The following is a 25330-nucleotide window of genomic DNA, read 5'->3' on the forward strand; positions in this document are numbered from 1 at the left end:
TGGACAGAAAAAAGGAAATAAAATGTCACCTTCTCAAGGAAGAGCAGAGCGCAATTTCAGTTACAATTTGTAAAAATTGCTGTGTGTACGTGGGGCTGACATACCTGCCTTGTTGTTTACTGGCTTTCTTGCTGTGTTGAATCCTCTTATAGATCAGCCCATAGTGCAGTAAACAAGTATGGTAAGACATAGTACCTCCAAGAGTGTTTGAATGTTTAAAGCTTTACAGCTTGCAACGCTGCATACTTTAATAAAAACGAACCCTGGGCGGAGTTCATGGAGTTGCAATACGTGGAGCTACGTGAAGTGCAAAACAAAACTCTGTCGCACTACGCGGAGCTCCGCAAGCTGCGGAGTACAGTAGAAAAATGCTGTTCGCGGTGATTGCACAGTGCCGGATGCTTGTCCGCACTGTGCAATCATTGTGCACTGCACCATGCACAGCGCAAGCTTACCTTTTATGGTGCTCAAGTAGATTTTTACTAGAGCAGTAGCTATCTCAACACAAACGGGCAGTTTGTAAACACGAGCGTTCATGAGCATACGTGACCACTCGCAATGAGAAAACTGACCACCCCGCATTGAGAAATCTCGCCGGGAGGTTTATTTCCATGCTCGCGCTTGCCAACTTGATGTTGGCGATCGCGAGCGAGGAAAAATCTCACCGGGAGGTGGATTTTCCTTGCTCACGCTCGCCAATTTGACATTGGTGAACATGAGCGAGGAAAAAAACTCTGCTCCACTGCGCGAAGCGGAGATTTTCAGAACTCCACGAGCTCGGCATAACATGGAGTGTGGGAAACTCCGTAAACTCCGCTAGCAGAGTTCCCCGCCCAGGGTTAAATAAAACCTCTGGATAACTGAGCAAAGTATATAGCTATGTTTTTTTTTAATGAGGGATCAATTGGGGGGAATTGGTGTATTCTTGCCACTTGTCACTTTTTACCCTGACCACTGTTGTTAGCCCTTCACCTGTTTATTTGGGGGTTTGTGGCTGGCTATCACAAGAGCTTCCCAAACTGCCCAAGCAGCCCATATTCTGCACCAGCTACATCTGCTCGGACTGCCTAGCTATCTGTAGCTAACATCAGCCTAGGTGAACCCTGCCCACCCTTTCTATCATCTACCCCACACACAGAAGTCTTGACTGTCATGCCCAGGTTCTTCCCATGCTACAGGAGAGGATGCAACCTGACCGCCCAGATTGATGCTGGAAAATGGGGGATAAGGAAGACAGGTACTCCCACTTCCCCTTCCACTATTGCTTGTTCAAGGATGTCATCAAACTATTATTGCAGGCATGGAGATTGCACTTTTTAATGGAACATTATATAGGTGCTAGGTAGAACAGCAACATCCTTTTTTAGGTCTCGTGGCAATTACAGCGCGAAGCGCTGTCTCGCCAGAGATCTATTGTTAGCGACTCTGCTTTCCAGGAGACAGCACCTGGCCGCGCGCATTTCCTCTCTCCGAGAAGGCGATCGGAGCGGGCCACGCGCACGCGAACGCGCTCGCTGTGGCCAGCTGCTGTCTCCTGGGAAGCTTCAACACCACACACGCATGCGCATATACAGAGACACACACACGAGCGCCCATGCATGCACGCACCCATACATACAGAGAACCCACCCCCGCCATTGCATACACACACACGCGCGCACACACACACACAAGTGCACGGAGACCCCCCCAACAAGTAAGGCCCACTTACTGCCACTCCGGACTTCAGCCGCCACCGCGGGGCTCTCCCTCGGGCATGGGAGCCCCGCGTCACCAGCACTGCTTCTCTCCGTGGCACTCCGTGGGCGCGTGCATGGGCTTCCGAAGACGGATGTCCCGCCCCACGGAAGGTTTCGGTTTCGTTCACGTCTGAATCGCTGGGGGCGTGTGGTGAGTACCCTTCATTTAGAACCTGCCCTCCGCCAGGGATATCCTTGCTCTTATCAAAGCTTGTTTAATAAGTGGAACCTTAGCTGTGCGCTCGGTAATCTCATACAGAAGCTAATATCCTGAAAGGGCCAGGATGCACGATTAATTGATTGATTGGCTGCTAAGCTTACGGGGCAGATGCATGACATAATGGCTTTTTTTCCCAATAAAAAGTTCACTGTGTAGCATCTTTTTTATAAAAGAAGGAAACGCATCTTTAGAATGTACTGAGACAGATACAGGAGCAAAAAATAAAATGAAAGAGGTGTGACGCAGAGGCCAGAGCGGGTGACTCCTGGGAGCGGGACTCATAGTTCGATCCTGGCGCCGGCAGTAGCTCTGCTCAGCACCACGTGACTCTGGGCAATAGCTCACTTAATCTCCCCGCACCCAGTGCCCTGAAACCTTAAACGGTGCACCCAGCGCCTTGAAACGTTAAAAAGTGACATGGTCTTGCTTTACAAATATGGATTGTTGTTGTGAATAGCTGAAAAGCGAGTTTGCTGGATAGCCACAGTTCTCCTTGGTGTTCTTAAATTCTGAGCTGTAATAGCTCCTTTCCAAGATCACCTTGAATGAACTATAAACGTGGGCAGAAGAACATGCTTCGGGCCTTTTCTTCCAACCAGAATCTTAAAAGGGGCCTTCAAGCATATTATCGTAATGGAGAGAGGGACGTCATACAGGTGACTTACAAAAAGGCTAACTAATTTATGGTATTTTTTGATCCTATAAATCGGCTTCTGATAATTTTAAAACAAACCTGCATAGCACCACCTTTGGCAAATTGGGTGTTCCGGCACCCTCCACCCGTTCATCATGGACAGTATTGTACTTTGGAGCTCTGGTTATCAGTCCTGGAGAGATTGCTCACTAGCTAATGAATCCTTTATTGTTTAACCAAGCAGGTGTAATTATGTTCACTGACCCGCCTTTCGTGTTGCCTGCTGGCTCTCGCAGAGGTATTGCGACATTCCAACTCAAACTAAGTGCCTTATTGGCGTAGAACTGCTATGTCATTTTCATTGTGCAGGTAATGATTGACGTCAAAACTAGGCTGTAATAAGATGGGTTGCGTTTAATGTTCGATTACAAGCGTCCTTAAATTACATTTTTTTTTTACAGATTTATATAGCGCGAACTCGACCCGAAGGTTTTGGAGCGCTATACATGAGCACGCACCAGTTACTTTACACAAGGACACATTCATTTTTTTGATAGGCACATTACGTGATTTGCACAGAATTACAGGACGTGGAGTCGACCCCGAGGCTCGAACCTTGGTTTCCCGGCTCCAAAGTCGGTAGTCTAGCCGTCCACATCCTCTCCCCAGTGATCTTACTAAAGACCTATCGCCATGTTGTAGCACTGTGAAAGGTAGGTGTAAAGCCACATTCGAATGCCTAAGTCAGCCCTGTCTGGATTCAAACCCCTGACCTGCCAGTTGGACACACAGCTCAACTCCGGCCTCTTAACAAGTATTAGAAGTGGGCCGGATCAGAAGGGCACGGCGTGCCCCTACTTTTAAAAATTATGTCAGTCCGTTCCCCTACTTCTTTGTTTTTAAAAAGCGTCCCAGGACTGTAGGAATAGCCCTACTATTAAAATTTCAACTTTTATCTTTCACCCTGTGTGGTGCTCATCGAGGAAGGCCTCTGCAGTGCCCACAACCTCCTTCACCTTCACCTTCACCTTCCCCTCTGTGTCTAGGGGCCTGCATAACAACACCGAAAGGGCCATCAGTGTTAGGTTAGCATGAAAACTGCTACCTCTGGTGGCCCTGCTGCTGCCGTGATTCACACCTCATTTAGTGGGGCCGCTACTTGCCTGCACCCACTGTGACCAATACAATAACACATCAGGATACTTTGGCTTCCCCGCCCTTGACCTGCTCTGCCCTTTAATTTCGGCTCACGCAGACTGCCGGTCGCCACCAGGAAACAACAAGCATTTGCCATGCAGCAGGTCTCGCATTTACGCAAGTTTTAGCTATTGGCATTGTAAATGACAATGCCTTTTATTTATGTTTTTGAAACATAAATAAAAAGCATTGTCATTAACGATGGCAATAGCTTAAACTCGTTAGAGAAATGCACACAGAATGAGAGACGAATGAGACAGAGTGACATTATGCAGTGGCAGCCTCTATGCTATCCCATTTTGATTTCTCATAAAAATCACAACAATAAAAAGATTGGCTGCAGATAATGCTACAACTAATACAGTATAGGAAAAGGAAATAGTGATTAATCTACTTTAAGTTCGATCTGCTTATTTAAAAAACTTTAAATGTTAGGCCTATTTTACAAGGTATATGTTAAGTTTAAGAGAACTTGGAGGTAGATATATTGCATTACCCTATCAAAAGCATTTTCAACATTTCCAGGCGCATATACCACATGTGGATTATTTTAACAAAGACAAATATTTTTATTTACTGCTCAGTCAGTAGGTGCACCCAAACATGAGTTTAGCAAAAACATCAAATCGGTATTTAATCTCTTTCTTTGCCATGGGGCAAACCAGATTAACTCACTTGAACTCCACACTCAATAACCTCGGTTCTCCTAAAGGCCACAGGAGCAAAGAAAATCCTTCAACCATGCCCTGGGGCCAGACACCATTCCACCCACTCCGAGTGCTGAAGTGCCTTCAGATGCTTCTCTAAAAGTTCCCTTGTACTTATGTACTTATGTTTTAAAACCCAAAACATAGATAGAAGGCATTGTCATTTCCATAATACCTTCCAAGGCTGCGATTCCTGGACGCAGTGACCTTTTAGGTTTGTGAAGGGAAGTGGCACTGAAGCACAGGGGTAGCGCTATCTTTTGGCACAGCTGACAACTATTGTCACTACCCCAAATATGCACACAGTTTTTTAAACTCCCTTCTAATGGCACTCCATAATTATGGCGTGCTTTTGTTGCAATTGGTGTTGCAATATTAAGCAATGCCAATAGCTCAAACTTAATTACTGCGAGACCTATTGCATTGCAAATGCTTGTTTAGCTATGCAATGCGTAGTTGTGTACAACTAAAGAAACTACATCCACTACCAGTATGACAAAAATTCCAAATTTCCCACCATACACGCATCTACAAAAAAATGTTCACATCTAATTACCACTGAGTAATGTTGATAAAATCCACTTACGTAACAGTGCTAAACCAACTCTAGCGAAGATTGTTTAACATAGGTACTTTGATAATCCTTCCAAATAACTCAAGAAATCCTCAAATATTGCTAAATTAGGTAAACGCTAACATAACGTAAATGTGTAAGTATTTGTGCAGTAAAGTGGGTGAAAATTTAGAATGTACTTTAATAGGGGAAAAAACAATTATAGAAATTAAAAGAACGAGCAAACTAAACATTGAAAATGTTTTTGGAGCATTGCCATTTATTAGAAAGCCCAATTATGAGGAAAAATGTGAAAACATGACAACTCCAACAGATGAAACTTGTAGTAGTCCTTTTTCAATATCATATACCACCATAAAAAGGAGGAGGGCGAAGAACTATAAATGGAAAATAGGTAAGGAAAAGAAGCAAAAGGTAGGTAAAAGCAGTGTCAGGAAATGGTGAAAAGAAGCTGAAAACAAGCCAAGTAATAAAGAAAAAGGCTCTGAGCTAAAAAAATAACTGCTTTTGTCTAGTTACCCAGTGCAAAGTTACTCAAAAGTGTAGACTCACATGTCCACATCCACTAAAACGAGGGAGGTGGTGGAAGTCAGTAAAGAAGTCATATATGACAGTAAAGTTTAGTGTAGTGACTTTGCGACCATATTTAAAGTTTCACGCACCTGCTGGAGACCTTCACAATCAAAGAGGAGATCTACGTATGGTAAAGAAAACTATTTGTAAGTTGAATATTAATATAAATTAATTTTATACAGAAGTATTTTAAGTGTAGATTATTTAAAATAAAACAGAGTGATTAACTAAATTTGAAATACAAAAAATAATTGATATAATTATATTAAAATAAATCCAAATTATTTTTTAAAGTTGTACTTTAAAAAGTAACACCCACCTAAAGTGAAATTATTTATATTTATTTTTTATGTATTAAAAAGGTATGTATAAAATTACATTATTTATTTTTATAGATAATGCTACATTTATTTGTAAATGGAAAGAATGATAATACATTATTTTACAATAAAATGTATGTTTTGCAATTCATATCTTTTAAAATGAAAATAATGTTATATGTATTTGTTAAAAAGATTAAATAAATTTGTTTTTTAACATTGTTTCATATGGGGTGTTATTTTAAGTTCCTTGCTCCTTCACTTTATATGGGATAATGTTGCAGTACCTCTGACTGGCCATGTGTGCTATTGGACTTACTCCAGCGCTGAGCTGGAGTACATTTACAACTGTTTTGTTGTCTTTTTTGATTGTAGCAGATGTAAAAGTGCAGTTGATGAATAGGAAGAGGATTGCTCTTCTGTGGGAGGGTGCATGCCCCTCTCCATACACCATTCTAGCCCTCCCATAGATCCTCCTTACTTCTTCCAATCCCCCGCAGCTTTAGTCATAAATATTTCTTAACGCCTTAACTGCGGCAGCAATTTCGCCGCGGTGCTGGCGTTCTAAAAGGTGGGCGGGGCTGCGACTGCCAATGGTCATTCCCAGCACCAGGGAGGGAGTGCTCCCGTCGGCCGACGGGAGCACAGAACGGGGTAATTTCCAGCGAGTTCCCTGTCAAATTTACTACTAAAACATATACTTTTGTGTGTGGAGAGCCCAGGGGCATTGGAGGACTTTACATGAGCACATGCTTACATCGCACAAGGTCAGATTGATTTTATTATAAGTGTAGGCCATTAAGGAATTTGTTCAGAATCAAAGGATGTTGAACTAACACTGCTCTTAATTCTGGTTCCCCACATCCAAAGTCATCAGCTCTGGGTATTAGGCCTCATCCATATCCCTCAATTTACAAAAGGGGTTGGGTTGTACACAATCATGTACAGTGAGTACACTGTTATAATGGCTTTGTGAAATAAATAAGCAGCAGCAACAAATCATGGGAGATTTACCTGGAATCTTGCTTGGGAATACTTGCAAGAGTTTGCTTTAATACTGGGCTTAGGATCTCGTATTCCTGAGATATGGTGCTCTGAACTTTTGGGCTCCGCCCTTGAGGTGCGCCCGGGACGGGGTGCGGTTCTGTAGCCGTCCTGCAATTGAACAACAACGGCAGGAGATCTGGCCTTGTGGGTCCCCCCTTCCTAAGTTTCGGTTTCGATTCTGTTCCGACTTGGGCCACGGGTGTGGATATCGTGTTGCGGCTGAGACTTGGAGGCAGATCGGCTGTTGGACTTTCATGTGACCTATTTGCTGGTTTGGCGACCTCTACCCTAGTTGTGCCCCCTTTTTAGTGTACTTTTGATCCTGTACTTTGGGTGTCGGGCCCGTCGAACCTGGTGGCTTGTCCTGTGACGCATCTTCAAAATGGCGGGCAGAGGGGACAGAGAGACGCGCAAGACGAAAACACCTCTGCGCGGAGCTCCAGTTCAATCAAATGTCATGGACCGTTATACCCATTCTAAGGGGTCCCCCGGAGCTGCCCTGCCTGGTTCCAGTATAGCGTCCGAACGAGTTTTGGAAGAGTCGGCGGAGCCCTCCCTACAGGATATCATGGGCGCCATCTCGGGTGTGAGGGAATCCATCGGCCTACAGTACGAGGCCTTGGCCCATAAACTTGACACCGTGGCTATTGAGGTGAATCTGATTCGTGCTGATCTTGGCAAGACGAATGAGAGGGTACAATCATTGGATATTAAATCGTCTAGCCTTACGAAGGACGTCTCAGAGCTCCAGACAGAGATCGGAAATCTCCGTCGGGGGAACGACTTCATGACCCGTCGCCTGGAGGATTTTGAAAATAGGGCGCGTCGTTGCAATGTTCGCCTGGTTGGTGTACCGGAGAACCCTGAACCCCACTCGGTGGATCTCCTGGTTGAGGATCTGGTCTTGAACCATCTGGCCCCTTCTGGTCTTACAAAATTTTTCACGGTGGAACGCGCACATCGTGTTCCAGGGGGCAAAGTCAAGCCGGGAGCCCCGCCGAGACCCATTGTAGCGAAGCTTTTTCATTATAGAGACCGGGACGCTATCCTGCAGGCCTCGCGGGTGAAGGGCCCGGTGGCCTTTGAGAATGCTACGGTGAACTTTTACCCGGACTTTTCTCAACAGGTTCAGAGACAACGTATGGAGTTTCGTGGTGCCAAGAAACGTCTTCGGGATCGGGGCCTACGTTACGCCATGCTCTTTCCCACCAGACTTCGGGTCGAATACAATGAGCGTACCCTTTTCTTTGATCGGCCAGATGCTGTTAATGACTGGCTGGACTCATTGCCTGATCGTCCTCCTGAGACTGGCTCCGCCGCTCACCCGGGTGGTGCCGAAGGTGGTGTGGAGATCTAACTGTTCGGCTCTTATGTCTTATTTCGTATACACTATCAGGAGTGTTGGCCGGCGTCCCTCTACATTGTGATTATTCTGTCTTTCGTTTGTTATTTTTGTTCTTGCTGAGGTCGGGGGGAGGGTGGAACGGAGACCTTTCCTCCTCCGGGGTCTTTGTGTAGAATAGGGGTTCTTGGGCGACAGGCACACTGCAGGTTGGGGTGGCTCTTTAGCTTTTTGCAGGGGTGCAGGGTGGGGGGTGTTTCTCTTCAGTTTGGGGGAGGGGGGTTGGGAAGTTTTTTCTTTTCTGTGTGTTGTTTTCAAGGCGAGTTGCTCCTGTGTTTGCTGCTGTTTCTGATGTCTAGCTCATGGACGAGGGGTCTTGGCTCGGGCGGCTGGGATGGGGGGTAGAGGGTTGAAATTTCTTTCCTGGAACGTTAATGGCCTGGGAGATCGTATTAAGCGCAGTGTTGTCTTAAAATGTATACGACGTTTGTCACCGGACATTGTTTTCATGCAAGAAACCCATTTGATTGGTAATGTTTGTTATGCAATGAATAGATGGGGCTACCGCCTTGTGGCGCACTCGGGGTTTACCTCCGGATCTAGGGGTGTGGGTATTCTTGTTCGAACCTCCCTCCCCCTGGCGATCGATGAGGTGATTCACGATGATCGTGGGAGATATACTGTCTTGGTGGGTAGATATGAAGGCCGCACCCTATCTCTCTTCAATGTTTGTTCCCCCGGGTTTGCAGGCTTCTACTTTTACTGATTTGGGCCGTGTTTTGTTAGATCTCCCTGATAGTACTCTCTTTCTGGCCGGTGATTTTAACTCGGTGCTTTCCGGCCTTCACGATCGCCATCCCCCTAGAGATACCCCCCAGGCTCAGCAGTGGTTGGGTGGGTTTCTAGATACCTTTGGCCTTGTGGACTGCTGGCGACTGTTGCATCCTACTCAGCTCCAATACACCTTCCATTCTGGGGCTCATGGCAGTCTGTCTCGGCTGGATTATTTCCTGATGCCCGCGGCCCAATCATCGGCGGTTCGTGAGATTTTACATTTGCCAAGGGGTATTTCTGATCACTCGCCGCTCTGGCTTCGTTTCGAGGTTGGGGTAGAAGCGGCGGGCCGAGTGGCTCCCATTAACCCTTGGTATCTTTCCTCCCCTGAGACTCGTACCCTCTTGCTCAAGTCCATGGATGCATATTTCCTGGAAAACGAGGGGTCGGTCTCTTCGGCTGTGTCCCTGTGGGAAGCCTTTAAAACTGTGATTCGTGGACAGGCCCTTTCCTTGATTGTTGAAGCTAAGAAGGCTGGGAGGAGGGAGGTGGTGGACCTCGAGGGGGAGATCTCTGCTTTGGAGGACGAGTTAGAGTCTGGTGTCACGCCTGAGAAACTCCATGCCCTGGGTCTAAAACAGTTTGCATATAAATCCTTGGTCACTGACGCTGCGAAGGTGATGTTTCGTGAGCAACAGGGCAGATTGTATGATGTGGGTGACAAGGCGGGCAAACTCCTAGCGTGGTTGGACAAGAAAGAAAGAGTTAATCGTGTGGTGCCCGTGATTCAGTCTGCGAGTGGTGAGAATGTGATTGATCCGACTGCCATTGTTGATCGTTTTGCGGAATATTTCCGTGTGGTATATGCTCCCGTGTCTGTAAGGGATGTTGCCGACTCCCGCCTTCTTCTGCGTGATATCACTTTGCCCTGTGTCACCGACTTGGACCGTATTGCTTTGGACTCCCCTTTTACGAATGATGAGATAGCCACTGCAGTTCGTTCGCTCCGTTCGGGCAAAGCATTGGGCCCGAACGGTTTGCCTATTGAGTTGTACAAGTTGCGCCCCGATAAGGTGGCGCCGTATCTTCGCGCCATGTTTCTAGAATCTCGTGAGCGGAACATACTTCCTTATGATCAGCGTCTGGCGACAATCGTCGTCATCCCCAAAGAGGGTAAACCGCGTGACCTCTGTTCCTCGTATAGGCCCATATCCCTATTAAATGTTGAACCTAAGGTATTGGCTAAACTTTTGGCGACCCGTCTCCTTTCGGTTCTCGGGGATTTGGTCCATCCGGATCAGTCTGGCTTTATCCCGCATCGAAACACTGCTCTGAATTTACGTCGCCTCCACGGCGTGCTGGCGAGGGCGGGGCTTTTGACTGAACCGGCCATTTTGGCGTCCCTGGATGCCTCCATGGCCTTTGACACTGTGGAGTGGCCCTATTTATGGGCGACTCTTGAGAAATTCGGATTCGGGTGCGAGTTTATTAGCTGGGTTAGACTATTGTACGCGGAACCTCTGGCACAAGTTGTAGTGAACGGTAGAGTGTCGGCTCCCTTCTCCTTGGGCAGGGGTACCCGTCAGGGTTGCCCCTTGTCCCCTCTGTTGTTTGCGCTCGCTCTTGAACCGTTGGCGGCCTGGCTCCGTTGGGAACCATCCCTTAAAGGGATTCGTTGGGCCCCGGACTTCGAAGACCGCGTCTCGCTTTATGCGGACGACATCCTCTTGTATCTTACTTCCCCTCGCAAGTCTTTATCTGTTTTATTTGACGTTCTTGCGTCCTTTGGCGCTAACTCAGGCCTCGTCATCAACTGGTCTAAGTCCTGTGTATACGTTTTATCTGGTATCTTGCCTCCGTTGCCGAGTAGACTTCCTCTTCAGGTGGTCCGGGATGGCTTCAAATACTTGGGGGTTTTTGTTACCTTGGACCCGTCCCTTCGTTTTGATCGTAATCTCCTTCCCCCGTTGCTTAGGCTCCGTTTGGACGTTGCCCGTTGGCGCAAACTTCCCTTGTCTCCCCTGGGTCGGGCGGCCCTGTTTAAGATGATGTCATTACCGCGGTTTCTCTACGCTCTCCAGAATTATTACGATCCTATCCCTAAGGCCTATTTTCGGGAGATTGAGAGCCTTCAGAGGCAACTTATTTGGGATGGGCGACCGCGCATTGCTCTCGCGAAACTTTCCATCCCGTGGTATGATGGGGGCATGGCGCTCCCCGATGTTAAGAGATACTACTGGGCTTCCCATCTGTCCGCTATTAATCACGCTATGTTCTCGCCAGGTCGTAATCCGGCGTTTGAGATGGATAAACTTCAGCTTCCGGGAGGTGACTTTAACAGAGTGCTCTATTCTCGCTCCGCTGGGCGCCATCTTGTGGGACCTACTTTGATTGCTTTGTCGGTGTGGCGTGCCGCGAATGTGAGCCTGGGCTGGGAGGATCGCTTGACGTTGGCGACACCGCTTTATGCTTCAGAACGTCTGGGCGGTCTTTGGTCTTCCAAGGGTTTTGACCGTTGGGACTTGATTGGGATCTCTAAGGTGGGGGATGTGTACTCTAAGGGTTCTGTGCGCCCGTTTCAGGCCCTCCAGGCTGACTACGGCCTGAGTAGTCGGGAATTCTTTCGTTATTTACAGGTCAGGCACGCTTTGGTTTCGGTATTTGCTCCTGGTGAGATTCCGCCTGACTCTTCCCCCCTTGAGGACCGTATCCTTGACGAACATCTTCCTGATAGCACTATCTCCCTGATCTATAAAAAGTTGATTAACAATCGGACTGACTTATTGGCCCGACTTCGGGAACAGTGGGTGGGAGATGGGTTGGAACTTGATGATGAGGATTGGCAGTCGGCCCTCTCCTCCCCGAAGGAGGTGGCTATCCCGGCTCGACTCCGTCTGGTCCAATTGAAGATCCTTCATCGGGTGTACGTGACGGGACCGCGACTGATGGTGATGGGCTTTTCCTCCGATGGATTGTGTAAGCGTGGATGTGGTTTGCGTGCTACTTTCCTGCATATTCTTTGGGAGTGCCCGATGGTGGCTGCTTATTGGGTGGCTGTGCTTGATCTGATGACTGTGGTGACAGGGATGTCCTTGCGTCCGGAACCTCGTCGCTGTCTTTTGAATGTTTGGGAGCCCACTGACTATTCGGTGGCACAGACTAGATGGGCCACCCTGGGCTATATGATTGCGAAGCGAGATATAGCGCAACTCTGGGGGGCCTCCAGGCCCCCTGCCCTCTCGCAATGGGAGGATAACATGGATTGGTCCATGTTCCGTGAGAAAACTGTCTATGTGGCCAGGGGCAGACCCAGGGCATGGGTGAAGGTGTGGAGTAAATGGAATGAATACCGTGGCGACATTTGTACTCCTCCCCTTGTGGACACTATTGAGATTACCCTGTCTCCTTAGGCTAGCGTTCTCGGAATCTTCATATAGGGACTGAGCTGGTGTTTCCGGCTCCCCCCCCCCCTTCTTCCTGATCTCTGCGCCCCTCCCCCCCCCCCCCCCCCCTCCGAACTCCTTAGTGCTTAGAATTTTGCTACTGCACTTCCGTTGCTGTCCCCCCCTTGCGTCCCTTGGGCTGACCTTCAGTGATACACTCTCGCCTTTTTGTATGTTTGTTCTTTTATATACATAAAACCTGTTTTTTGCTCTGTATATAATGTGGAGTATTACATTGTTGATTGACTGTTACCTCTGCGGGCATATATGATATGTGTCTACTCCTTTTTTAGCGGCTGGCCCGTGTGGTTGTAAGCCCATCCTTGTACCTTCTTGCTTGCTCAAATAAAGGTTTTTAAAAAAAATAAATAAATAAATAAATACTGGGCTTAGGCACATTGTTCACCCCCCTTTGTCCTGGTGCACAAACCGGGCTAATCTTTTGAAATACTACTTACATATAGACCAGTACTTTTGTGGCCAATCAGAAATCAGCTTGCACAACACCAGTGAGTCATGACCCACAGTTTGGAAAATGCTGCTCAGTAGGATAAGCTCCTTGACACCTGTTTGAAAGCATTACAATCAGCAGTAGCTGTCAATGACACAAGTAGTTGTCAGTTCCTTACAGGTCTCCAATTGATCGCCTCTGAGAAACACTCCATGACCTGATCTTAGAAGTGCTTTGTGACAGGAGTTTCATTGATCTTTTCTCCAAAGTGTCATCAATTGCTCTGATTGCCAGTCTTTGATACCACCTGTTTATCTGGGGCATTTGGTTTTCCCTGGCCAACCCATGTCTCCAATTGAATATGGTACCTCTAGCACTACAGGTTTCATGTGTCAGTCTAGGAGAGTGGATATAATATTTATCTCTCTCTCTCTCTCGATCTCTCTCTCTCTGTAATTCTTTCCCTGTTCCCCTCTTTCTTCCTCTATATTGCTCTCCCTCTCTCACTTAAAATGAGTAATATTGCTAATTACCCTGCAAGCCTTCTTTCACTTTTGATATGGACGATAGACAGCGTCAGTAAGACCAAATACATTTAAGAACCTGAACATCATATCTTTTATGGACAGTATGATTCCACCCATGGTTTTACATCATTGAAGAAGCTGTGACAAGCTTTTGTGTCTGATAAGTGTTACCTGGAGTCAGTTTGCACAATCTCTCTATTGCTTCTCTGAGTAGAGTTTATTCTGCAGATGACAACAATCACAAAAATAAAAGGGCCATTCCCAAGCAATTTCTCCTCCATTCGCCATACTTTCAATAGACCTGTTGTTGTTGCAAGGTCTGATGTCCCACTCAGAAAAAGCAAATGGCCGTGTCTGGTGCACATGAGGGACCAGCAGACAACGGTTGCTAGGGGGTTGGAGCTCCTACCATTCTGTCTCAAGTACAATTTGTTTTTGTAAACCTGAATGATAAAAGTGAAAACTGTCACTGGGCGATGTGAGTGTTCATCAAGCTGTTTGCCCGCAGCCTTCCCAGGCTATTACCAACTCTCAGAGGGATTGAATAAGAGGGTTTGTATCAGCTAAGTTGGCGAGACAACTGGTTATGGAGCTTGGTGATGCAGCGTATTCAGGTTCATCAGCGTCTTTCATGCTCTGTATGTCCTTCCCGGAACAGATAGGGTTGAGAAGTATTTTATTAAAACTTCACACAATGCTCCTGGCTTGAAAGATGGCTCAGTGAGTTAAGTGCTCACCTACGATGGGAAACATCCTTTACAACGCAACTTTTACCACGCAGTGCCTTTACGACGCAACTTTTACAACGCAAACCATTACAACGCATTGCGCTGGGGGGCGCTCTAGGATAGGGAATGTGTTTAATGTACTATCCAACACCTTCCCTACTATCCACGGGGACTGGAGTTGGAATAGTAAATTAAACAATTCACTATCCAGCGCCTAAAAGCACTATGCGTTGTAATGGTATGCGTTGTAAAAACAGCGTTGTAAAAGCATGCGATGTAAAAGCATGCATTGTAATGTCATACATCCACCTACGATATCTACTTTGACCTGAAGGTTACATGTTCAAATTCTGGAAAGGCTACACAGCCTCTCATTTTTCTAAGGTCAATATATTAAGTAATGGGTCAATTGAGTAATAGTACCACCTTACTGATAGACTTCCACCCGCAGATTCCTCAACTTTGAATATTCCCCGCGTATCAGAATGGACCTGAGAAATCTTCAGCAGTACCCTTGCGTGCAAATAGGTGGCACAGGCAGCTCTACATCACTGTTGTCTGCACCAAATGTGACGTGCTCAGACTTGTATAGGTGCCTCCCATTAGTACTTGCATCAGTTCCTTTCTTTCTACACCAGCAGATGTCCTGAGCTACACCTCATCTCTGTGAGACTGTCTTTTTCAAGCAAGATTACGACAGTGTGCAAGGAACAATTCTACCTCCAAAATCTACAGGATTCAAACCATGTAGGAATTGTCACAAACAGATGTCTGTGACTGACCCACACGTGCTTTACCTGTGCTGGCTGGGGTCAGACCACAACTTCAAGGCCTGCAGTATCTGCACTTTGCTGGACCTCAAGCCCATTTGGAAGCAAGAATCAAAGTTGTTTGTAGCGAGAAACCGCCAGACTCCACATCATGACAGGTCAAGGTCAAAACTCATTTCCCAGCTTTCTCCCAAGTCCTGTTCCATGACAAATCATCATCGAACTTCAAAAGCTCAGGTAAGTCCAAGAAAAACCACAAGAAGTCCAAATGGGACTTGGCAGTGTCTTGTCACTCTCAAGACCCTGAGAAGGTGCAAGGGTGCCATCATGCCTCGAGATCTCACTCCCAAAGTCGTTCCACTTTGGAGATGATTCCTACCCTTGTTCCATGACAGTCTGAGTTTCCGGGCGGTTGGCAACGCTGCAGCAGATTGAGGTATTCTATGCGCCTTCATGCCCCAATGAGTTGGGAGGCCACCCAACTGGCCTTCCACTGGCAGGTTCACCCTTGTTTCCAACTTGGTCCTCTGGGTTTGTTCTGGACTGACCTCGGTAACGGCTCCCTCTCCGGTACCACAACCCATATTGAATCACAGCCCTTTATCACCAATACCAGTGCCATTGTCCTCAGACAATGATGGCCAACCCATAGAACAGTTCGAACTAAGATTGCACTGTCCCAACCTTGACAGCTGTTGCCCACTGCTTTACCTGCACTGCAGCCATTTAATCATCACTCTTCTGACTCTAATACATTGCCCTTACACATGGAGGATCATGTTTTCCACTAATTATTTGGCACAGACTCAGACAATGGTGGCTCTGAAGCTGAGAATGAGTTTTCCCAGCTCTATGACGAGGACTTTGAATATAAGGACCTCCTGGACGCCAGTTGTACGAATATTTTCCCAGATACTGAACTGGTGTCTCCACCTACCATAGAGAAAAGCTCCTTCTTTGCCTTTGCCTTAGTTGTGCGGAGGTTCTTGATCTCCTTGATCTCCAGCATCCTACTCAGAGAGTCAATACCAATGTTTTGACTGAGGTGCTTCAACCTGGCCAAACATGTTCGCAGCCCCTTCAGCCTTTCAATGAGGCTCTGGTGAATACTTATTGGGGACCTGGGCCATGCTTGTTCAGGTCCTCTTGTGACTCAGAAGGTTGCTAGGTGCCATCACCCTGCTCCAAGTGATGTTTTTTACCCTGTATGATACTCCCAGAAGCCTTGTGTTACAGGCTAAGGACTAAAAAGTGCATCCAACTTCCTTGCAAACCACTCGCTATGATAGGGAATCAAGGAGAAAAGAGACATTTTGGAAAACGCTTTGTTCCTCTGTGGGTTTTGCCCTCCACTCTGCGAATGCCAGCTCCCTTCTAGGCGACTATTCTCATGCTCCGTGGGATTCTGCGGCTCAGGTGCTCCATGTGGTCCAAGGTAAAGCCTGTGCTAGCCTCTTTCAGGCTATCCAATTTGATGGAGATGCAGCCATATTCTCAATCCTCTACAGGCTAGACATCATTGAATTTATGGGCAGGTTCACTGGCAGTAGGGTGACCCTTCCCTTTCCCTGCATGCCTGGGTGTGGTCCACTGGATTTTAAGGGGATGCTCAGTCAAGCCTCATGGACATGCCATTCAATACCTTCTGTCTTTTTGGGGACAAAGTGGTTTTGGTCCTGTAGTGCTTTAAAGACAGCAGGGCCACATCACACTACCTGGGCCTTACTTCCCCTCACATCAGCCATGCCAGCACTTTTGTCCCCTCTCTGGCTTTGGTAGGGGTTTCCAGTATTCCCAGCAAATCCAGTCGGCAAAGCAATTCCCAAACCCTTTCTTGGCCAAGGCTGCAGCAGTTACCAAGCACATGGACAACAGAGGCAGCGTGCTGCACAGTATTCCACCTCCGCAGATGCTGCAGCCCCAAACCTGTCTACCGTACCCTGGGTGGCACACAGCCAGCCTGTCAGAGGGGGAATCCAACATTTTCTGCCATGGTGGCGGGTGAAAACTTTGGACAAGTGGGTCCTGTAAACTGTTTTGCAGGGTTACTCCCTAACATTTCCCGAAAAAAATGCCATACCTTCCACCATCCCAGAACTGCTGACGGAGGACCACCTGTCTCTGTTTCAGCAAGAAGTGCAGGCTCTTTCAGCCAAAGGAGCCATAGAGAGGGTACCGATGCGTGAAGTTGGTCACGGTTGTTATTCCTGCTAATTCTTGGTGCCGAAAAACGATAGAGTTCTCCATCCTATCTTGGATCTCTGTCCTTGCAATGCCATTCTAGGAAAGAACAAACTCAAGATACTCACCTTGGCCAAATTCTTGTCTGCCCCGACCCAGGAGACTGGATGGTGCCATTGGATCTGCAGAATGCTTATTTCCACTTCCCCATCCTTCAGGCCCACAGGCGCTAACTGACGTTTATGTCGGGCCAGGAACATTTTCAGTTCACTGTGCTCTCCTTTGGCCTTATTAGCAACCCTCAGGTTTTCACAAAAGTGATGGCTGTGGTTACAGAATGACTTCAAAGGATAGGGGTCCCAGTCGTATCCTACCCTGATGACTGGTTGCTGAAGGTAGGCTCACCTCAGGAAGTCTTTACCTACCTCCAGGCTAGGGGCGACCCTCCTAACATCATTGGGATTCCCTATCAACATTCCAAAGTCACACCTGACTCCTTCGCAGACACTCTCCTTATTGGAGCCATCTTGGCTATGGTGCAGTTTTGCATCTGTCCCCTAGAACAGAGAGCTCAGAACATCTGGGCTATGATTCTGATGTTTTTACCACACTCTGGGATCTCAGTGAGGATGACTCTGAGGCTGCCGTGACTGATGGCTTACTGTATACTGCTGGTCAAGCATGCCAAAAGGCACATACAGGGCCTACAGTGAGGATAGGACTGAAGTCCCAGTAGGCACAGCCATAGGGGGACTTTTCAGATCTGGTTCAGATTTCGGTGGAGAGTGAAAAGATCTGCAGTGGTGGCTGCAAGGCTGTGATTGGGTCAGAGACAGACCCCTCCGCTTTCCTCAGTCAAAGTTCACAGTGGTGATGGATATATTGCTCCTGGGCTGGAGGGGCCATCTAGAAGAGGCAGAGATCAGAGGCACCTGTTCTCCAATGGAGGCCAGGCATGGAACTGCGGGTTATCTGCTTGGCATGGAAAGCCTTCCCGCCATCCATCAAAGGGAAGCTGGTGGTCATGTGGTACTACAACAAACAGGGTGGATTGGGGTCACGGACCCTGTTTCGGGAGGCCTTGTGTTTCTGGACAGGCTTGCATGCCATGAAGGGGTGAAACATGTGTTGGCTCTCTATTCTAACATAACTTTCTTCGATCACAAGAGAAATAAACTTATTATAATAAACAAGCATTGGCTACTCTGGACTTTTCTATCCATTTTTGGAATTAGAAAAAACAAGATGATTTAGATATCCAGCTCCGTCCAATCTATGTATTTTTCCTTAATGTGTTAGGTTCCCCATTGACCTTTGGACTGGGTAAGAGTGGTCTGCTTAATTCAGACACTCTGTTCATCACCACCCCCTTTTCTGAATCGTTTTTGGCCACTATAGGTGTGGCAGGGTATACTCAGACATGAGTCCCTTGCTCACTGCTCCATCAGGATTCAAGCAAGCCGGGCCGACGACGGCTGAAATGCCAGAAACCGGTCCCCGGAAGCTTGTCTCCTTTCTGGTGAAGAATTGGCTTGGTAGTTTGGTCTGCCCTGTTCCCATGATGCACTGGGCCAGGGACAGACTAATTTGCATATAGCCAGGTTCTGAGCTGGGATGGGGCAGTGAGCTAAATAACGGTGATGGATCAAGCCCTGATCTTTGGACTGGGTAAGAGTGGTCTGCTTAATTCAGACACTCTGTTCATCACCACCCCCTTTTCTGAATCGTTTTTGGCCACTATAGGTGTGGCAGGGTATACTCAGACATGAGTCCCTTGCTCACTGCTCCATCAGGATTCAAGCAAGCCGGGCCGACGACGGCTGAAATGCCAGAAACCGGTCCCCGGAAGCTTGTCTCCTTTCTGGTGAAGAATTGGCTTGGTAGTTTGGTCTGCCCTGTTCCCATGATGCACTGGGTCAGGGACAGACTAATTTGCATATAGCCAGGTTCTGAGCTGGGATGGGGCAGTGAGCTAAATAACGGTGATGGATCAAGCCCTGATCTTTGGACTGGGTAAGAGTGGTCTGCTTAATTCAGACACTCTGTTCATCACCACCCCCTTTTCTGAATCGTTTTTGGCCACTATAGGTGTGGCAGGGTATACTCAGACATGAGTCCCTTGCTCACTGCTCCATCAGGATTCAAGCAAGCCGGGCCGACGACGGCTGAAATGCCAGAAACCGGTCCCCGGAAGCTTGTCTCCTTTCTGGTGAAGAATTGGCTTGGTAGTTTGGTCTGCCCTGTTCCCATGATGCACTGGGCCAGGGACAGACTAATTTGCATATAGCCAGGTTCTGAGCTGGGATGGGGCAGTGAGCTAAATAACGGTGATGGATCAAGCCCTGATCTTTGGACTGGGTAAGAGTGGTCTGCTTAATTCAGACACTCTGTTCATCACCACCCCCTTTTCTGAATCGTTTTTGGCCACTATAGGTGTGGCAGGGTATACTCAGACATGAGTCCCTTGCTCACTGCTCCATCAGGATTCAAGCAAGCCGGGCCGACGACGGCTGAAATGCTAGAAACCGGTCCCCGGAAGCTTGTCTCCTTTCTGGTGAAGAATTGGCTTGGTAGTTTGGTCTGCCCTGTTCCCATGATGCACTGGGCCAGGGACAGACTAATTTGCATATAGCCAGGTTCTGAGCTGGGATGGGGCAGTGAGCTAAATAACGGTGATGGATCAAGCCCTGATCTTTGGACTGGGTAAGAGTGGTCTGCTTAATTCAGACACTCTGTTCATCACCACCCCCTTTTCTGAATCGTTTTTGGCCACTATAGGTGTGGCAGGGTATACTCAGACATGAGTCCCTTGCTCACTGCTCCATCAGGATTCAAGCAAGCCGGGCCGCCGACGGCTGAAATGCCAGAAACTGGTCCCCGGAAGCTTGTCTCCTTTCTGGTGAAGAATTGGCTTGGTAGTTTGGTCTGCCCTGTTCCCATGATGCACTGGGCCAGGGACAGACTAATTTGCATATAGCCAGGTTCTGAGCTGGGATGGGGCAGTGAGCTAAATAACGGTGATGGATCAAGCCCTGATCTTTGGACTGGGTAAGAGTGGTCTGCTTAATTCAGACACTCTGTTCATCATCACCCCCTTTTCTGAATCGTTTTTGGCCACTATAGGTGTGGCAGGGTATACTCAGACATGAGTCCCTTGCTCACTGCTCCATCAGGATTCAAGCAAGCCGGGCCGACAACGGCTGAAATGCCAGAAACCGGTCCCCGGAAGCTTGTCTCCTTTCTGGTGAAGAATGGGCTTGGTAGTTTGGTCTGCCCTGTTCCCATGATGCACTGGGCCAGGGACAGACTAATTTGCATATAGCCAGGTTCTGAGCTGGGATGGGGCAGTGAGCTAAATAACGGTGATGGATCAAGCCCTGATCTTTGGACTGGGTAAGAGTGGTCTGCTTAATTAAGACACTCTGTTCATCACCACCCCCTTTTCTGAATCGTTTTTGGCCACTATAGGTGTGGCAGGGTATACTCAGACATGAGTCCCTTGCTCACTGCTCCATCAGGATTCAAGCAAGCCGGGCCGACGACGGCTGAAATGCCAGAAACCGGTCCCCGGAAGCTTGTCTCCTTTCTGGTGAAGAATTGGCTTGGTAGTTTGGTCTGCCCTGTTCCCATGATGCACTGGGCCAGGGACAGACTAATTTGCATATAGCCAGGTTCTGAGCTGGGATGGGGCAGTGAGCTAAATAACGGTGATGGATCAAGCCCTGATCTTTGGACTGGGTAAGAGTGGTCTGCTTAATTCAGACACTCTGTTCATCACCACCCCCTTTTCTGAAAGGTTCCCCATTGAAGCGTCACAATTCTCTCCAATATTACCCACTAAATTGGTCCCGGGATATCTCACCCCTCAATTTCTGGACATGGCTAGACTGCTAAAGAATTATCTGGTGATGCACCTCCTGGCAGATTCCTTCAATTCAAGAGCAGATGAACTAAGCCATCAATGCCTTGTGGATCACAAATAGCATTTACATCCAGAGGTGGCACTGAATATTTTCCACGAATGTAGAGAACCCTTCCTCGATCTTTTCACCACTGCTCAGAATGCAAAATGTCAGCACTTTTTCACACTAGAGTTTCCAAAGCATCTTTTGCCCGGAGACACTTTCCATGTAGAGTTGATGTCTGCCTTTACACTGATAACTCTCCTTTCCCATTCTCAAAATACAATCAGGACCAACCAAGCCCAAGTAATTCTAGTGACCCTGGATTGGGCTCAGACAGTATGTTATCCCTAACTCAAGGGCATGAATATCCATCCTCTGATCAGGCTGCTCCTTTGGGTGGATCTTATTTCAAAGTAGCAGGGAAGGGTTCTGCACCAGAACCTGTGGAATCAACATCTCCATTCTTGAAGATTGAGCAGCCAAGATGGCCACCACCGACTCCCCTAATCCCCTCTGTCTGCATGCACTACCATACACACCTGGTGACTGCGGTCACATGACACTTCACATAGTCCTTCTTTTAGCACCGATCACTCCTGCACTCATCACCAACCAGGCTGCCAAATCGGTCACTCCGATATCACAACGGCCAGCGCAGAGGCGTGATTATCACCGCCCATACTCCAATTTGGTAAGTCTCCCTTTCTGGCTTTCCTCCACATGAGGTCAGCTCCTGTTCACTTCCCCTGATGCTCACCTGTAAGTTTTTTCCCCACAGACCGCTTACCTGAATTAATTAGCTCACATCACCTAGAAATGCCCTCTCGGTAAGACCTACGGTGCGGTTATTCTCTTATCTGGCTTCACGTCCGATTCGTCCTTGATCCGCATTTTCCTTTTTTCACACTCTCGCTTGCGGGCAGGAACTGCTCGCCTCCTATTATCACCAATCCACTGCAGGTCCCTCTGACCTTGCAGTTGGTAACTTCACCTTGACCATCCCTTACGCCATTTCAATTTCACTTCACCTAGCTCTTCACCTTCTCTTCCGTCATCACCTGAGCGCACCATAGTTCCACAAATCCAATTAACCACCTGTGTCAGACGTTCTTAGTCCTAGATTCATCGCAATTGTAGTGATCACTTCTACGTAATCTGAATTAGGATACAGTCCCCATATCTCACTAACAGAATGCATTTTTATTCTTGGTTCTCTAAAACTATATGGTCAACTTCTTGAATATTTTAAATTCCTTACCTTTGTACTTATTATTACGTTTTTTCCCCCCTCTCTTTTTCTTTCCCACTAAATGTATTGTTATCCACAGGCATTTTAATCAGGCATGTAACTTTATGCCCTGATGATGATCCCACTATTTCATGTATGGGATAGAAACGTCGTCGACTCCTTGACACATTAAAACAATCATATGTAATAATTTTAATGTGCTATGGTGTTTTTCTTCATTTATGCTTGCCAATTTGATGAATTATTTTCCAAGCATTAAGTTATGCCTGAGCCGTTTCTGTTTGTTTGTATTCTGATTGAAGCTGAGTTTGTGTTCCCACTTTATTTTTGTGTCATAAACTCTTCTAATATTAAAAGTATTCTTGTCCCTCTGGACAACGCAATATAGATTTCATTGCATTTCCATATGTAATGTTTTTCACCTATTCCTTTTGTGAGGGACCACTGTGTTATCAACATACTTGTACCCAAGGTTCCTGACCAATCTTATTGGGTTCCCTTGTTTGTTAATAATATGAAGATTGAACAGTGGCAGCTGAGTGATTTTGACCTTCCTCTCGAATTCATAAATGTCATTCTGTCAGTCAGGCATCCCATGGCCAAATCTGTATATGCCTGCCTTTGGGATATGCTTGTGGCCTAGTACACTTCTAAACATCGACTCACTACATACCAAACTATCTGAAGTGTTATTGTTGTGATGTCACTAGCCCAGGAAGGTCTTGCTCTGGGCACTGTAAAAAGGTATCTGTCGGCTCTCTTGGCATTTTTAAGGCGCCAGACCAGCCCTTGTAGTTCAAATCACCAGTTGTAATGCACTTCCTCAAGGAGTTGCAGTTTCTGTTCTTCCTTCTCGGTTTTTTGTATGCCCAACAGGATTTATATTTAGTCCTCGCATTTCTCATGTGTTCCCTTTGAGAACCTATACAGCTGTCCTCTTCAGCTCCTCACCCTCAAGACCGTTTTTGTTGTTGTTTAACATCTGAGTCATGGGTGATTGAGTTTCAGGCTCTGGTGGTCAACCCACCCTACACGACTTCCTACCGAAACAAGCTGATTCTGCAAACTTAGGTCTCCTTCCTTTCAAAGGTAGTAACTCCCTTTCAGGTTGGCCAGAGCATCACTCTTCTGGCATTCTTTGCTCCGCCTTACCCCTCTAAGGAGCTGGTGAGACTTCACCAGCTTGATCCGAAAAGTGCTCAGCATCTACATTGATCGCACCAAAGAACAATGGGAAGATGATCAGCTCTTTTTCAGATTCATTAGATCAACGAAAGGCAAGACTGTGGGGAAACATCTCTACCTTGCTCTGCAAGTAAGATCTGCTGTGCACGTGCCCAAAAGCAGGCCCCTGAAGAATTGAAGACTCATTCTACCAGAGCCAAGGCTGCTACCACTGAGTTGTGCATGTGGTGCTTGTTCTGGACATTTGCCAAACTGGTAGTTTGGCGTCACTCCATATAGTCACCATGCACCATTGTCTAGACAGACAGGTCCATCGGGAAGGGTACTTTACCTGCCCGGTCCTTCAGGACTTTTTTTTTTGTTTGAGCCAGTTTACAGACCTACCTCCAGGAAAGTACTGCTTTGGTATCTATTCAGAAGCCAAGGAATCTGCGTTTATACGTTTCTATTAGAAGAACAAGTTACTCACCTTCAGTAATGCTCTTTCTGGTAGAGCTTCTAACTGCAGATTCCACACCACCTCCCCGCCACATCCTTGGTCTGTCAATTGGGTTCTTTCATATAATAAGATTCCATTTTAAAGAAGTGCACACTGGTCATGATTGATCTGATTTTAGTTCTGCATCTGTGCGCATGGTTGAGTCAAAACGTAACTGTCAGCGTACATGGGTGGTGCTTATATAGGCACACACATGTCGCATATGGTGTGGAACAACATTGTTGGGGAGCCGTGAGCACCTACTGACACAAAGGAGTACTGCTAAAGATTTTACAGATGCAGTCTGATTTCTGGGGAAATGTTTTCCAAAGATGAGGATTCTACAGTTAGCTAGAATCTCTACCAGAAAGAACATTACCAAAGATAACTTGTTCATTATTTAAAGTGCTTAGATAATGTAAAAACTGTGATGGCGTGGTATCAGGATATCCTCATCAGAATATCAGATGGCATAAATATTGTCTCCCACATATCATCTGCAAAACTAGCTCCCCTGGAAGGTTGATATTAGAAACTCTACACCCAATGGTATCATATTTGTTGTAAATTATATTTAATATGGGATATTTTTGTGTGATAATATCTCTGACACACCTCCATGCATAGAAGTCTATTATAACGATCCTATCGTCAGAAATTGTTTCGTAGCAGTGACACACTTTGCTTGAGTTGGCCTTTGTCACCTTAGTTAAAATGTATTTGTTTTTAGTTGTGGATGTTATCACAACCACTGATTTTCTCCACACAAGGTCTCTAGTTTTACAATCCATAGAGCAGACCTATCTCACGAATGACTGCAGATTAAGCATGATTTTATTTCATGTCAAGCCATCAATTTAGAGAAGCTAATACCACCCAACATTCAAGATATATATTATTTTTCTTTTAGGTGTGCCAATGTTATCTGTACAGCCAAAAGGCAAACAGAAGGGCTGTGCTGGCTGTAATCGAAAGATCAAGGACCGGTACCTGCTGAAGGCCTTGGATAAGTATTGGCATGAAGACTGTCTAAAATGCGCCTGTTGCGACTGCCGCCTTGGAGAGGTTGGGTCCACTCTATACACAAAAGCAAATCTTATTCTCTGTCGCAGAGATTACTTGAGGTAGGTCCAGTCCAAGAACATGACATACTAAGTTTACTTTTGTGAAACAATTGTAATTATGTCCGGATCTAAAATGTGTTGGCCAGGAGGCAGCAGGCAACCAATCTTAGAAACAGCATTGGCTATGCATTTTGCTTTGCGGTGACTTGCAGGAAATTGAAC

At 46.8% G+C, this 25330-nt stretch overlaps 1 protein-coding gene across 8 annotated transcripts in view; it reads left to right on the forward strand.

Annotated features, from left to right (window-relative positions):
• LMO1 (LIM domain only 1) overlaps window positions 1–25330 on the forward strand; it is a 515472-nt gene that overhangs the window by 296135 nt on the left and 194007 nt on the right. For all 8 annotated transcript variants that reach the window (XM_078680999.1, XM_078681000.1, XM_078680996.1 and 5 more), the window contains one exon: window positions 24955–25168. In XM_078680999.1, the coding sequence (XP_078537125.1) occupies window positions 24955–25168 (214 nt within the window). The remainder of the gene's footprint in view (window positions 1–24954; window positions 25169–25330) is intronic.

Source organism: Lissotriton helveticus, chromosome 3_1, assembly GCF_964261635.1.
Source record: "Lissotriton helveticus chromosome 3_1, aLisHel1.1, whole genome shotgun sequence".
Taxonomy (NCBI): domain Eukaryota; kingdom Metazoa; phylum Chordata; class Amphibia; order Caudata; family Salamandridae; genus Lissotriton; species Lissotriton helveticus.